Source organism: Budorcas taxicolor, chromosome 14, assembly GCF_023091745.1.
Source record: "Budorcas taxicolor isolate Tak-1 chromosome 14, Takin1.1, whole genome shotgun sequence".
Classification (NCBI taxonomy): domain Eukaryota; kingdom Metazoa; phylum Chordata; class Mammalia; order Artiodactyla; family Bovidae; genus Budorcas; species Budorcas taxicolor.
The window spans coordinates 5,754,118-5,768,760 of record NC_068923.1 but is presented as its reverse complement, the minus strand read 5'-3'; the positions used below and the strand labels follow the sequence as shown (position 1 = coordinate 5,768,760).

General features: G+C 39.3%; 1 protein-coding gene across 1 annotated transcript in view; it reads left to right on the top strand.

The window, feature by feature from the left end:
• ADGRB3 (adhesion G protein-coupled receptor B3) overlaps nucleotides 1–14,643 on the top strand; it is an 881,864-nt gene that overhangs the window by 839,951 nt on the left and 27,270 nt on the right. The window contains exons 25-27 of the mRNA XM_052651548.1: nucleotides 6,135–6,230; nucleotides 8,014–8,053; nucleotides 13,490–14,133. Of these exons, the coding sequence (XP_052507508.1) occupies nucleotides 6,135–6,230; nucleotides 8,014–8,053; nucleotides 13,490–14,133 (780 nt within the window). The remainder of the gene's footprint in view (nucleotides 1–6,134; nucleotides 6,231–8,013; nucleotides 8,054–13,489; nucleotides 14,134–14,643) is intronic.

Genomic DNA, 14,643 nt, shown 5'->3' with positions numbered 1-14,643 from the left:
AAATGTAAGAAGTAAGAGGTCACAAATAAAGTTTTTGTTTTCTGCCTTGACATGGACAGCAAGAAGCTCAAAGTATCTTCTGGGGAAGGCGTGGGTGGAGGTGTCTGGTTTGTGACTCCCTTTCCTTCTTTTCTCCTCCTGTGCTGAAGAAATGCTGTTACACTTTTTCAGATCACACATGTGAAATGCTGTTGAGGACAGCTCCTGTGACCCTTAAATCCAATACAAGGAAACGTAGAACTCTGCAACAATTTTGAGGCTAAGTGACAATCCCTTGAGTGTTAGAGAATTCCAATAGAAAGTCATTAGGACTGAAATCTGGGACCAGAGTCCATATTTTTCCTTCAACATATAGGAAATGATTAACCATGTTTGTTCATTTCCTTTCCTATCAGAGAGGTCAAATAATACTTTAATTATGTGTAGTTATTCTGTGAACTGGTATAATACACATGAAACTGACAATGCTCATTCATTTACTCGTGAAATGATATGAAATTTAATGTAATTTAAAAGCCATTTGTTCAACTATGAATCAATAGAAACAATAGTTGATATTAGATTCAGAAAGGAAAAAAAAAAAAGTTAAGCTCTTCTAGTCTAACAATCTCAAATAAATGATCCTCGGAAATTGGAAAGTAAGGGAGACAACCCAGAGGTAAAGCTGTCTTCGTAAAAGGTGAAGATTTGGGGCCTGTAGCTAAATACAGAGCCAGTCTCCAGCAGTGCAGCTCTCTCCCGGAGCTCCCTCTAAATCGCAGCTCCGCCAAGCACTGCTCCGTGTTCTTCCCCAGCAGACTCTAAATCTGGCACTGACTTTCATGATGACATTGCCCGCTGTCTTCAGAGCAAGGACCATCAGAGATGCTCTTGCTAGCTGCTGCTGAGATGAACTGAGTCACTGTCCCCAGGGGAGGGGCAGGAGCGAGATACACCCGGCAGACCTCTGAACACTGTTCTTTCCCAGGAACCCATCCACAGGAAAAGGGGGGATAGCTTTCTCAGGAGATCTTAGAGCCGCCCCCAGAAAGATCTGGCCAAGGTAACTTTGGTTGTGCCTGGCGGATCCTCAGAAGACACCTGATACCTTGCTGTGGTCACCTCACTATATATTTGAAGATGTTTCTTGACACTTCTTTTTTTATTTCACAACATGATGTCAGCTTTCTGTAAAGTCCCCTAAATATTCCAAGGCTATTCACATATCTCTTCTTTGCTGCACCACAGATGCTTTTTAACCCTCTGTCTGGCTGTCAATTAAGGTGAAATATCTGTGGCAGAGTATTATAAAAATAGGACATTTTGAAATCTAGATATTAACTGTGCCACAATTTGTGTTAAATAATTATTCTAGACAGTTTCAAGAATTATATTTACTCATCCTACATAAGTTTAAAACTTGATTGATATTGGAAGAACTCAGAGGTATAATGCTTTTAATATTTAAAAAGAACCTTTAAATTGGTACCTAAAGTAAGTGACTTGTTCTCCACAGATAGTCAACTTAAGGAGTAAAGTGAAGTTAAAGTCATTCAGTCGTGTCAGACTCTGTGCGACCCCATGGACTGGCGCCCGCTCTGTCCATGGGATTCTCCAGGCAAGAATACTGGAATGGGTTGCCATTCCCTTCTTCAGGGGATCTTTCTGACCCAGGGATCAAACCTGGGTTTCCTGCATTGGCAGGTGGATTCTCTACCATCTGAGCCACTAGGGAAGACTCTGCTTAAATAGTGAATATGAATCTTCTAACAATTCTTTCAGAGAAGGCAATGGCACCCCACTCCAGTACTCTTGCCTGGAAAGTCCCATGGACGGAGGAGCCTGGTAGGCTGCAGTCCATGGAGTCGCTAAGAGTCGGGCATGACTAAGCGACTTCACTTTCGCTTTTCATTTTCATGCATTGGAGAAGGAAATGGCAACCCACTCCAGTGTTCTTGCCTGGAGAATCCCAGAGACAGAGGAGCCTGGTGGGCTGCCATCTATGGGGTCGCACAAAGTTGGACACGACTGAAGCGACTTAGCAGCAGCAGCAGCAATAATTCTTTTTCTTCCATCTTAATCACGAGGCAGGAAAAACGTCAGGACTATTGTCCAGTCTTGTAAATATGACTTTTGACACAGAAAACTTTAATTTCAGCATGCAGTAGTCATATCTGAATTCTGTCTTTTGTTTGTTTTTATGCTTTCTCCTTGTTTGGAATTGAAGTCCTCAGAGACTTGTTTTTTTTTAAACTTTTAGTTGTTCTTCACAAAAACAATTTAAATTAACTCACCAAAGATAAAAGTCTCTTTGCTTACTTGATAGAACGTTCATTTAATTATCAAAATGTTTCCAAATAACTACAGATGCATCTTCCAGGTACTGTCTTGCTTGAAACATCCTTTTCTGTGATAAAGTATGTGGTGTGATTCCCTGTCAGTATTCAAGAAATATTTAAGGCTAGCTCATCTAGATTGCCTGAATGCAATCTTAAGATTTTTTTTTTTTTTAAATCAGAGGAATTTCTGCTACAAATCTTTCTGAATTAAAAGGAACAGAGGCACTAAAAGTGTCAGAGAATTCAACACTTAAATCATGGCATTTATTGATATATGACCATTAAAATAACCTTGAATTTACTGCAGAATTTTTATGCTTTTCTGTTCTATATTTCTTCTGACTAGCATTGACTGACTCATGCAGCTGACATCATTCTCCAGGATAGACATACCCTTAATCCATTGTCATATTTGAAAGTTTGGTAGTTTAAGGTATCGAGTTTTTGTATGTGTGTTATGAAAAAGAGATTTCTTTTATATTTCCTTCAAGCAATCAGAGAGTGGATTTTGAGGAGAAACTTAGAGGAGTTACTTTTCCATGTTTCATTGTCAGACAAAAATATATTTGACAGCTGCACTTCAAAGGCCTAAGAGTGGCTGGTGAGGAAGAGTTAAATTATCATTTTTGTTTCACCAGGGGCCACTTTCATATTTTATATATGCTGGTGTTTAGAAGCAGACTTGAAAAATATTCATGTGACCAGCCCCTGGCAGGCAACATTTCTAACATACTGCTTAACTTCCTTTATAAGTTGTCTTTCTTTAACAGTTGCCTTGGGGCACAAACAGAAAATTAGCAAGTGCCTATTTTTCTGACATTAGTACTTAGAATTTTTCGTCTACAAACGTATACTTTCTTAGTGCTGTCCCCCAAATGCAAATTTTTGTGAAACAGAAACACAGATCATCTAACAGTAGGCTCATTACCCTAGTGTGTAATGATCTTTTTATTAATGGTATCTTTTTGTGACCTACAGCTATGACTTCTTAATCTAAGAAGTATTTGCTTCTAAAGAGTCTAGTTGTCCACATGATGTCTCCTTCAAAGGAGAAGCTGGATGATTTATTTCCCAACGTTTATCCAGTTCTTCAGGAAAACACATTCAGGCTAAATTTCCCTGAGCCTAAACTTCTGTTGATGTGTCTGAAAGAGACTGGGAAATTGCCTCACCTGGTTGGGTGAGGCAACTCCTTGTTCTTTTTTTCCAGAAAATTCCAGATTTAGAAACATTAGAATATGTGTGCATGCTAAGCCGCAGCAGTCGTGTCTGACTCTGTGCGACCCTATGGACTGTAGCCCGCCAGGGTCCTCTGTCCATAGGATTCTCCAGGCAAGAATACTGGAGTGGATTGACATTCCCTCCTCCAGGGGATCTTCCCAACACAGGGACCAAACCAGGGTCTCTTATGTCTCCTGCATACCACCTGGAAAAACTGTTAGAATATACGCACTACTATATATAAAATATTAATAGATGAACAAGGACCTACTGTATAGCACAGAGACCTATACTTAATATCTTGTAATAATCTATAATGGAAAAGAACCTGAAAAAGTATATATAAATATGGGCTTCCCTGGTGGTTCAGACAGTAGAGACTCGGCCTGCAATACAGGAGACCCAGGTTCAATTCCTGGATTGGGAAGATCCCCTGGAGAAGGAAATGTCAACCCACTCTAGCATTCTTGCCTGCAGAATTCCTTGGGCAGAGAAGCCTTTCAGGTTACTATCCATGGGGTCGCAAAGAGTCGGACACGACTGAGTGACTAACACACACGTATACACATAGGGATATATGACTGAATCACCCCACAGTACACCTGAAACTAACCCAGCATTGTAAATGAACTGTACTTCAATTAAAAATGGTTGAAAAAAGAAAAGTTAGAATCAGAGAGTGGAAGAGAGGTCAGAGGATCTGGAGCCCAGCCCCACCTTTCTTAATTCACAGCTATAGTGGTTACATTGGCTTCCCAGGTAGGGCAGTGGTAAAGAATCTACCTGCCAGAGCAGGAGATGTAAGTTTGAACCATATCTATGAAATCATAGCTGGTACTGCCAGTGACTCAGTTTGCTTTTCAAAATGATTTGATTAGCAGACACCTTAGAATATAATTGCTAAGTCGTGTCCGACTCTTGCAACCCCATGGACTGTAAACTGCCAGGCTCCTCTGTCCATGGGATTCTCCAAGTGAGAATACTGGAGTGGGTTGCTATGCCTTCCTCCAGGGGATCTTCCTGACCCAGGAATAAAACCCGAGTTTCCTGCATTGCAGGCAGAGTCTTTACCAGCTGAACTATTCGGGAAGCCTTATAATGTAATAACACAGAGCAATGTATTAAGTAAGCATCTTCCCAGGTTGTGCAGTGGTAAAGAATCCGCCTGGTGATGCAGGAGACACAAAGAGACAGGGGCTTGATCCCTGGGTCGGGACGATCCCCTGGAGGAGGAAATGGCAACCCACTCCAGTATTCTTGCCTGGAAAACTCCAAGGATAGAGGAGCCTAGTGGGCCACAGTCCATGGGGGTCACAGAGAACTGGACACGACTGAGCGACTGAGTACGCACGCGGTGGTTGCATCACCAGGATCAGAACCCGAGGGGTGAAATCCATGTGGGTGGAGCTCTCATGATGGAGCTCAGCCAGGGCTCAGTGGTGACTAAGCTTCATATCACTTTCCAAGTCTTGCCATTTGGGAAGGAGGCTGCTCACAATTTATGAAATGGATGAGAGAAGCTGAAAACAATAGGCTCAGAGTTTGCCATGGCCAATAGATAAGCTCTGCACATCTCACACACAAAACCATGATAGGATATTTTATACCAGTGCTTCTCAAAACTGGGCATCATCATGTGTTTCCCTGTGTGGTCTCAACCATGTGCTTCAGGAAAGCAAAATGCCACATCATCTGTGCTTTGTTTTGTAACCCCAAAAGACAGATCATAATAAACAAGGAGGAAATATTGATGGTATGAGGTTGGAAAAGCCAGAAGTTCATAAAATGACCTTGCCCTTGACTCAGCCTATGCTCATGCCCACCCACCTGGTGAGTCACAGGATCTAGAGGACTGGCTGGCCAGGGGGCGCCAGGGGATCAGAGTAGCTGTCGTTGATTTGTGTGTTTGCTTTCATCTATTCAGGTTTACCCACATTGTGTTTAATGACGGCTTTAACGATCTTCATTTCCTTTCAATGTGTTTGCTCTCTGCTCAGAATCCAGTTGTAAATAAGTTTGGTTTTGCTAAAGTGCTTTTTTTTCTTTTCTTTCTTTCTTTCTTTTTTTAATGAGGCTCAACCAGAAACAGTCATTTTTGTTATCTTTGTGTGTCATTGTTTATATGTTTGTTTGTTTTGGACATCAGGGCATATAGTACTTGAAGGGAGACGAGAAAGGGTCTCCCCAGTATGTCTTACATAAGGCAACAAAAGGGAAATCCCAAATCAATTTTGGCCAACAGATCATCTCGTTTTTCACAATGTTTAAAGCCATTATGAAGATTATGCCATACCAAATAGTAAATGCCCCCTTGAAAGACAGGCATATTATTTGTAGCAATGGAAATAAGCCTGCCCTCTGGCAAGAATGATTAGTATTGAGCCAGACACAGCCATAGGCACAGCTCAGGAGTCCCCAGCATCTCTGTCTATGATGATGGCAAGTGATGAATTCTCTGGTCATAGAAAACAGCAAACAAAATGTGTGTTAGATCATGAATACAGCAATAACAGTTTTCTCAGTCAATTGCCAATATAGACTGTATTTGGTAATTACCAAGAGAGACGAAAATGAACGTTTGTCCTTTTTTCACAGGTTCAGGATGCATTTAGATGTCGATTAAGAAACTGTCAGGACCCAATCAATGCTGATTCTTCCAGTTCGTTTCCTAATGGGCATGCTCAAATCATGGTGAGCTTTAACTTCCCCTCTGAGTGTTGATTCTGTCATGGTTTCTCAAGGGAATAAACAATTATTCTTACTAGTAAAATAGTGTCAGATTTCTCTGAGTTTAACTCTAGTTCAGTCACAGACTTGGAGCTTTGATACCAGATGATGGTTGCGTACGGACTGGTTGGGAGTCCTGGATGTGTTACTGGCAGACTGGTGTGTTGAGTGTGGGGTTTCTGGGCAACACCGGGCGGGGGGTGGGGGTGGGGTATGTTCATCCTCACACAGAATTAGGGTTAGCAGTATATCTGTAGGATCATGTTTGTTTACAGATCAAAGCATGCTGCACCTGCAGTTCTGGCCTGAAAGCCAGACTTGCCGTGGTCCTCACCTTGCCTGCCCTTCAAACTCCTCAGAGGAGCTGCACTCTAGACCAAGGAAACCAGGATCCCTGGGGTGGGACCTGGCCTGGGGGGAGACCCACTACAAGGACCACTGCCCTAAAAGCAGGAAGGGCAAACATGCTCCCAGCAGAACAGTCAACCACTGTACATGAGTTCTGACTGCTGTTCGGATAAGAGATACTTTACACATAACCACTTCTCTATGTTTTAGAAATGAAGGGAGCTTTAAGCTGTGTCATTAACAGCAAGGCTTAATAGAGTTTTCTTCATAATATACCTGATTTATTATCAACGTGTTTGTATTAAGCAACACAAAAATAGCCTAAATGATATGCTAGTAACTAAAACAGGAGAAAGAGTAATTAATTTCTTTTTAAAAATAAAGAGATAAATACTGATATCTTGAATCTAAACATTGATTAAAACAGGCTAATATAATTTCACCATTAAAAATAAACTAATCAAATAGTGACAGTCAATCCTAAAGGAAATCAACCCTGATTATTCATTGGAAAGACTAATGCTGAAGATGAAGCTCCAATACTTTGGCCACCTGATGTGAAGCACTGACTCATTGGAAAAGACCCTGATGCTGGGAATGATTAAGGGCAGAAGGAAAAGGGGGTGACAGAGGATGAGATGGTTGGGTGGCATCACTGACTCAATGGACATGAGTTTGAGCAAACTCCAGGAGATAGTGAAGCAGGAAAGCCTGGCATGCTGAAGTTTATGGGGTTGCATAGAGTTGGACACAACTTAGTGACTGAATAGCAACAACTATTTGTTTACAATAAAAGTCTGGAGAAAATATGAGGATGGAACTAAACTCTAGTAGGTTCTGGGCCAGATTAGTATTGTTTAATCTTCAACTTTAATCCCTTAACCCTAAGTCTTTTGTCAGATTTGCATAAAAGGGGATCATCAGAAAACCCTAGTTTGATTGTTGAAGATTTGACAAAGCTATAAGATATTACATTATTAACAATATATTCAAAGTGAACTTTTAAAAATGTAAATAACAAGGACATTTATTTAAGTATCTTCACAATATTTCACATTCTAGTATTTTCACGTGGAATTGAAATTCCTTAATTAATTTCATTAAGGAATTGCCTTAAAATTCTGTTCTTTCATATCTGGTGTTAGAGGACCATTAGGTACAGTATTGCCTTATTAAAACTGTACAACATATTTCCAACTGATTTTACCCAACATATGGTTGCTAGAAAATACTCTTGAAAGCAATTTGATTATTCCTTGAGAAACTTCCTTTGAACAAAGTATTAACAATATCCTGGTACTGCCTAGTCAGATATTTGTTAACTTCAGATACTCCGATCAGTATAAGCTTGAGGCCTTCATTAAATGATGATTCTATATCTTATTATTTCTTGTTACAGACAGACTTTGAAAAGGATGTAGACATTGCTTGTCGATCAGGTAAGAATATTTGAATTTTTAAAATGCAATCATTAGATGTTGAATCATTTTTATGTTTGTGGGGTTTTTTTTTGGTTTTAAAGAAAGTGCTGTAGTTTACACATCATATCTTACTATAGATGAGCAAATTGAGTCAGATGGAAGCACTGTAATAGCAAATGTGGGAGAGGAGGAGGGAATGAGAGAGAGAGAATATGAACGGGGAATGGGAGGAGGTGAAAATGGTTGACTGGGAGCACAGATCCCAGGAAAGCACTGACTTGGAGACAGACGCCTTCCATCCATCTCTCACTGGTTGTCATGTGCAAGGCCAGTCAGTTTGATGTCTCTCTGTACCTCAGGTTCATCATCCATGTTGGAAGGATGAAACACCATTGTGTGTGTGTGTGTGTGTGTGTGTGTGTGTGTGTGTGTGTGTGTGTGTGTACACACTATAGCTTTATTGCTGTATTTGCAGAAGGGACCACGACAGAGCATGCGCATGCCCTGCTTAGAGACCTGGATCCTGGTGACCATGTCCCCAATAGCTGCCCTCCATCCTGTCACTTCAGTTGCTCAGTCGTGTTAGACTCTTTGTGACCCCATGGACTGCAGCACACCAGGCCTCCCTGTCCATCACCAACTCCCAGAGTTTACTCAAACTCATGTCCATTGAGTCAGTGATGCCATCCAAGCATCTCATCCTCTGTCGTCCCCTTCTTCTTCTGCCTTCAACTTTTCCCAGCATCAAGGTCCTCTCCAGTGAGTCAGTTCTTCACATCAGGTGGGCAAAGTACTGGAGTTTCAGCTTCATCAGTCCTTCCAATGAACATTCAGGACTGATTTCCTTTAGGATGGACTGGTTGGATCTCCTTGCAGTCCAAGGGACTCTCAAGAGTCTTCTCCAACACCGCAGTTCAAAAGCATCAATTCTTCGGCGCTCAGGTTTCTTTATTGTCCAACTCTCACATCCATACATGACCACTGGGAAAACCATAGCTTTGACTAGATGGAACTTTGTTTGCAAAGCAATGTCTCTGCTTTTTAATATGCTGTCTAGGTTGGTCATAACTTTCCTTCCAAGGAGTAAGCGTCTTTTAATTTCATGGCTGCAGTCACCATCTGCAGTGATTTTGAAGCCCCCAAAAAATAAAGTCTGACACTATTTTCACTGTTTTTCCATCTGTTTCCCATGAAGTGATGGGACCAGATGCCATGATCTTCGTTTTCTGAATGTTGAGCTTTAAGCCTACTTTTTCACTCTCCTCTTTCACTTTCATCAAGAGGCTCTTTAATTCTTCTTCACTTTCTGCCATAAAGAGGGAGTCATCTGCATATCTGAGGTTATTGATATTTTTCCCAGCAATCTTGATTCCAGCTTGTGCTTCATCCAGCCCAGCATTTCTCATGATGTACTCTGCATAGAAGTTAAATAAGCAGGGTGACAATATACAGCCTGTAGACACCACCAAAAGCAGATGAATAATGCTTCTTTATACTGGGAAAAAATATATTTTCTTTTATTTTTTATACATTTGTTCTAATGGCGCCTTTGAGAATAAGAGTGAATATCCACCTAACCTTCATCCAGATGGTAGAAAGCAAATACTATTTAGCTCAATCCAGGTTTTGTGGTTTTTTTGTTTGTTTGTTTGTTTGTTTGTTTTAAGATTAAGCAAACTGTGTTCCTTCACTCATTGCTCAGCACCCTCCCTCTGGGGTCAGTCATTTAAAACTATGGTACCCGAATTTTAACTATGGTGCCCATTTTAGCCAACATTTATCACAGTTGCCTCTTTTCCTTATATCAACGTTGTGTACATTCACATCTGATTTCATAGCAGCTGGTAAAATAATAATGTCAACTGCTTATCATTTAAAATCCCCAAGACTTTTTGTAGTAGCTGTCAGGGATTTCCTAGTCTATGATTATGTAAAGGTTCTGCTTTTTTTTTTCTTTTTCCCTTAAAGAAAAACTAGCCTTTGCATTTATCTCTATTTGCTATTATCTTATTAATTATAAGTTCGGAGAAAGCAATGGCACCCCAATCCAGTACTCTTGCCTGGAAAATCCCATGGACGGAGGAGCCTGGAAGGCTGCAGTCCATGGGATCGCTGAGGGTCGGACACGACTGAGCGACTTAACTTTCACTTTTCACTTTCATGCATTGGAGAAGGAAATGGCAACCCACTCCAGTGTTCTTGCCTGGAGAATCCCAGGGACAGGGGAGCCTGGTGGGCTGCTGTCTGTGGGGTCGCACAGAGTTGGACATGACTGAAGTGACTTAGCAGCAGTTGTAAGTTACCATTCTATCCATTTGAAATTGTTTGGCCATTGAAACTTTGATAAGAATGCCTTCTAAATAAGCCTTCTTCCAAACTTTACAAATAAAGGAATGATACTCATCTTGTTCTCTTTTGTTAAAATTATGCATTTTCCCAGATTCATTGTATCCAGAGGTTTAGTATTCTTAATATTAGGCCGGTACCATTATTTTATTAGAAAAAATATCTTTTAATGTTTTCACTTTCAGTCTGTGCCCTTTTTTAACTGAGCTTATCAAGAACTTGCTCTTGTGTTTTTCTGAAGATTTCCTTCCACGTTGTATGTTCAGTGTCAAAGCCTCAATTCCTGGTCTCTGAATAATCTTTCTCCAAGTTTTGTTGAAATTTGCTTTCTGAAAGAGTGGTGCATATATCTGATTATGCAAAATATTCAAGTGCTTTTTGCTTTGTTTTGGTTTTGTCTGCATTTTGTCTTTCACTACTTGATTTATTTCTCTCAAAAGTCTCATCACTTCAGCATCGTGTCTGTATGTGTAGGTGGTGTCGATTTATAAACAAACATTGTATATTCAAAAGTTGGATATCCACATTTTGAGCATGTCAAAGAAATAGTTACATTTCTCATATAGAGTCAACACTACTTCATAAGAAGAATTGTATTTCCCCAAATATTTGATATACAAATTTTCAGTAAAGATGGCTGTATCACTGATAAAAATGTGCTACTATAACTACAAATTATATTTATACAAACTAAATATATGTTTTACAAATCCAGATTGAAATTGAAAGTGTTATTCGCTCAGTTGTGTCCAGCTCTTTGCGACCCCATGGAGTATAGCCCACCTGGCTCCTCTGTCCATGGGATTTCCTAGACAAGAATACTGCAGTGGATTGCCATTTCCTTTTCCAGGAGATCTTCCTGACCCAGGGATTGAACCTGGGTATCTTTGACTGCAGGCAGATTCTTTACTGAGACACCAGGGAAATGCAGATTATGAAATCAATATCCAGTACCAAGATTTAATTGTTGTTTATGAGGTACTCACAAAAGTAAAAAATTATCTATATGTACTTAATAAAATATAATAGGTCCCCATGACTAGCCTTTAAATTATATTGCTATAAATTTTGGATTAATATTTGCTTACAGTTAAAGATTTAAAATATTCTTGCCAGAATTTGGAATTATTTTTAAGGCTTCTTTTTGGAATATTACTAAATGAATTAATTTAACATACTTTATCTCTGAATATTTTTATGTAAATTGCTCCTGACAATCCCAATTCATTACCTATATATTACATTAAGATGTTTGGAAATAATTTTTTTAATGAAATTATTCTAATTCTTAAATAGAATAGTTAAATATAAAAAGTCACACCAAATTATGGATTAATAAAACTATGCGATGTAGATTTAACATCTTTGTTTGTTTTGTTTTTTGCTTTTTTTCTGCTCTTTTAAAATACTTTTATTGGACTATAATTAAATAACACCTTTAATATATAAAAAGAAAAAGAAACCTAGTGCAAAATTACATACAGTAACTCTAAGATAAAAGATATTACGTGAATGATACCTGTCTTGAAATAATTTGAAAGAGTCTCTTCTTTGTATTAGGGAAAGACATTCAGAATTTTCTATTTTCAACCCTTGCTTTGCTGCTGCTGCTAAGTCGCTTCAGTCGTGTCCGACTCTGTGCGACCCCATAGACAGCAGCCCACCAGGCTCTGCCGTCCTTGGGATTCTCTAGGCAAGAACACTAGAGTGGGTTGCCATTTCCTTCTCCAATGCATAAAAGTGAAAGTGAAGTTGCTCAGTCATGTCCGACTCTTTGCAACCCCATAGACTGCAGCCTACCAGGCTCCTCCATCCATGGGATTTTCCAGGCAAGAGTACTGGAGTGGGGTGCCATTGCCTTCTCTGAACCCTTGCTTTAATGCATAATAATTAGGATGCTATTTGAAAACTTGATAATGATGGGTAACCCTGAATATATCTGAGACTTTTCACGAGGAGATAATAAACCAAATACTTTAGTTATCTATGCCTAACGAAACAATCAGTGAAAATGGCTCTGCCTGTTGATAAGGCAGACTGGAAGTCCATGTTGAACCAATATGCACACAGTGCTGGTCTGTCTGTTTTCAACATGTCCATCACCAAGAATATTTCTTCAGAACTTCATTCTCTTAGACTTTGAAACTGACAGCTGTTCACAACTAACCAGACTTCAAGTCATTCTGCCTCCATTACACATAAAATATGACTTCCTCCTTTATAGAGAGGCAGGAAAGAGAAACAACTAAAATCTATTTTAATAAACAATTCTGAACTATTCTGTTGATGGTTTTTCCTTTGATGTGGTTTATGTTTTCATTTTGTTCTCTTTCTTACTACAAGCTATCACGCATTTTTAACTTTTCTAAGCCATTATTTCACAGTCTTAAAATGGAAGTTTTAGAGGCTCATACAGTTTTTTCTGCTTAAAGTCAGTTGGCACTTTTAATACCCCCTCATGAGCATTGGAGTATATGGATGGATTGATCTTGTAAAAAGAAAAGACCTGGCTTTTCATGGGACTGAAAATTATGAATAATTTGAACCCTGTATCTACTTGACCATATGGACTTCATAGATAAATACTCCTTAGTTTTCCACATACATAAAGTTTGAAGGTATTTCTGACACAGTGGGATGAAATTCTCATTGATTACCTCTTTCAAGAAGTATTTTAATGAGCAGAACTTATAGAATACTTCAGAGGGGAACCCTTTAAGAAAAGGTCAAACTCTTGTGAATATAGCCATAATTTTATAAAGCCCTTGCAGTACGCTGACGGAGAAAATTTCTCAGGGAAACTTCCTTTCCTGTGAAAGTAAGGCAGAGTTATTTAAGATTAGGGCACTGAGATTTTTGAAAATCTGTTTATCAGTTTTCAGACATGCTTTAGCCACCTGAGATCTATCATATCAGAATCAGAGCATATCAGAATCAATGTACAAAGATTCAGTTTTCTGGACTGGGTACAAAAAATAGAAATGTAATTTTTGATAATTTTTATTTTATTAAGGAAAATGTTTAGTAAAATGAGGAACAACAGAATATAATAATAAATGATAAGCATGCATTAACTTTCTTTTTTTGCTTTTATGTTCCATTTCACAGTTCTTCATAAGGATATTGGTCCCTGCAGAGCAGCAACAATAACAGGCACCCTCTCTAGGATTTCTCTGAATGATGATGAAGAAGAAAAAGGAACAAACACTGAAGCACTTAGCTATTCAACATTGCCTGGAAACGTCATTTCCAAAGTCATTATTCAGCAGCCCACAGGTCTACACATGCCCATGGGTATGAATGAGCTAGGCAATCAATGTTTGAAAAAAGAGAACAGTGAATTGCGGAGAACTGTGTACTTATGTACGGATGATAATTTGAGAGGGGCGGATATGGACATCGTCCATCCTCAAGAGAGAATGATGGAGAGTGACTATATTGTGATGCCCAGAAGTTCTGTAAATACCCAGCCATCAATGAAAGAAGAAAGCAAAATGAATATCGGCATGGAAACCCTGCCCCATGAAAGGTTATTGCACTACAAAGTGAATCCTGAATTCAACATGAATCCTCCTGTCATGGACCAGTTCAATATGAACTTAGAGCAACATCTCGCACCCCAGGAACATATGCAGAATTTGCCCTTTGAGCCTCGCACAGCTGTGAAGAACTTCATGGCCTCTGAGTTGGATGAAAATGCAGGATTATCAAGAAGTGAAACTGGATCAACAATATCGATGAGTTCTTTAGAAGTAAGCAATGGACCAAGTCTTCCCTTAATATTTGAAAGACAGGTAGACTGATAGTCTGACTGATAGATTCATAGACTGATAGATAAATAAATAGGTCAATAAATAGATTGATAGATCAATAGAGAGACTGGTAGATAGACTGATTGATAGATGATAGGTAGATATAGATAGCTAGATAAACTGAGTCATGGGACACTGCACTGGGGAGAAGTGTGGCACCCTTAGCTTTAGCTTTTGCAATTTTGTATTGCTATGTTGGGATAAAAATTCTGTTTTTTTCCAGTAGAGCATCAGAATCCCCTTTATCAAGACTACATTTTTTTTAAAGAAACCCTCTTTATTTTAAAAAGATACTTATATGTAATAATTGGGTCATAGTGGGAACTATAAGTGCCTTCCTGAACAAACGGAAAACCCTCCTGATGTTTCTTGGGTACCAGAGGTCTTTGATGGTTAAAGTAGTTTCTGGATGACATTAAAGACTTTAACCAAGGTCTGGACTTCTTGTGT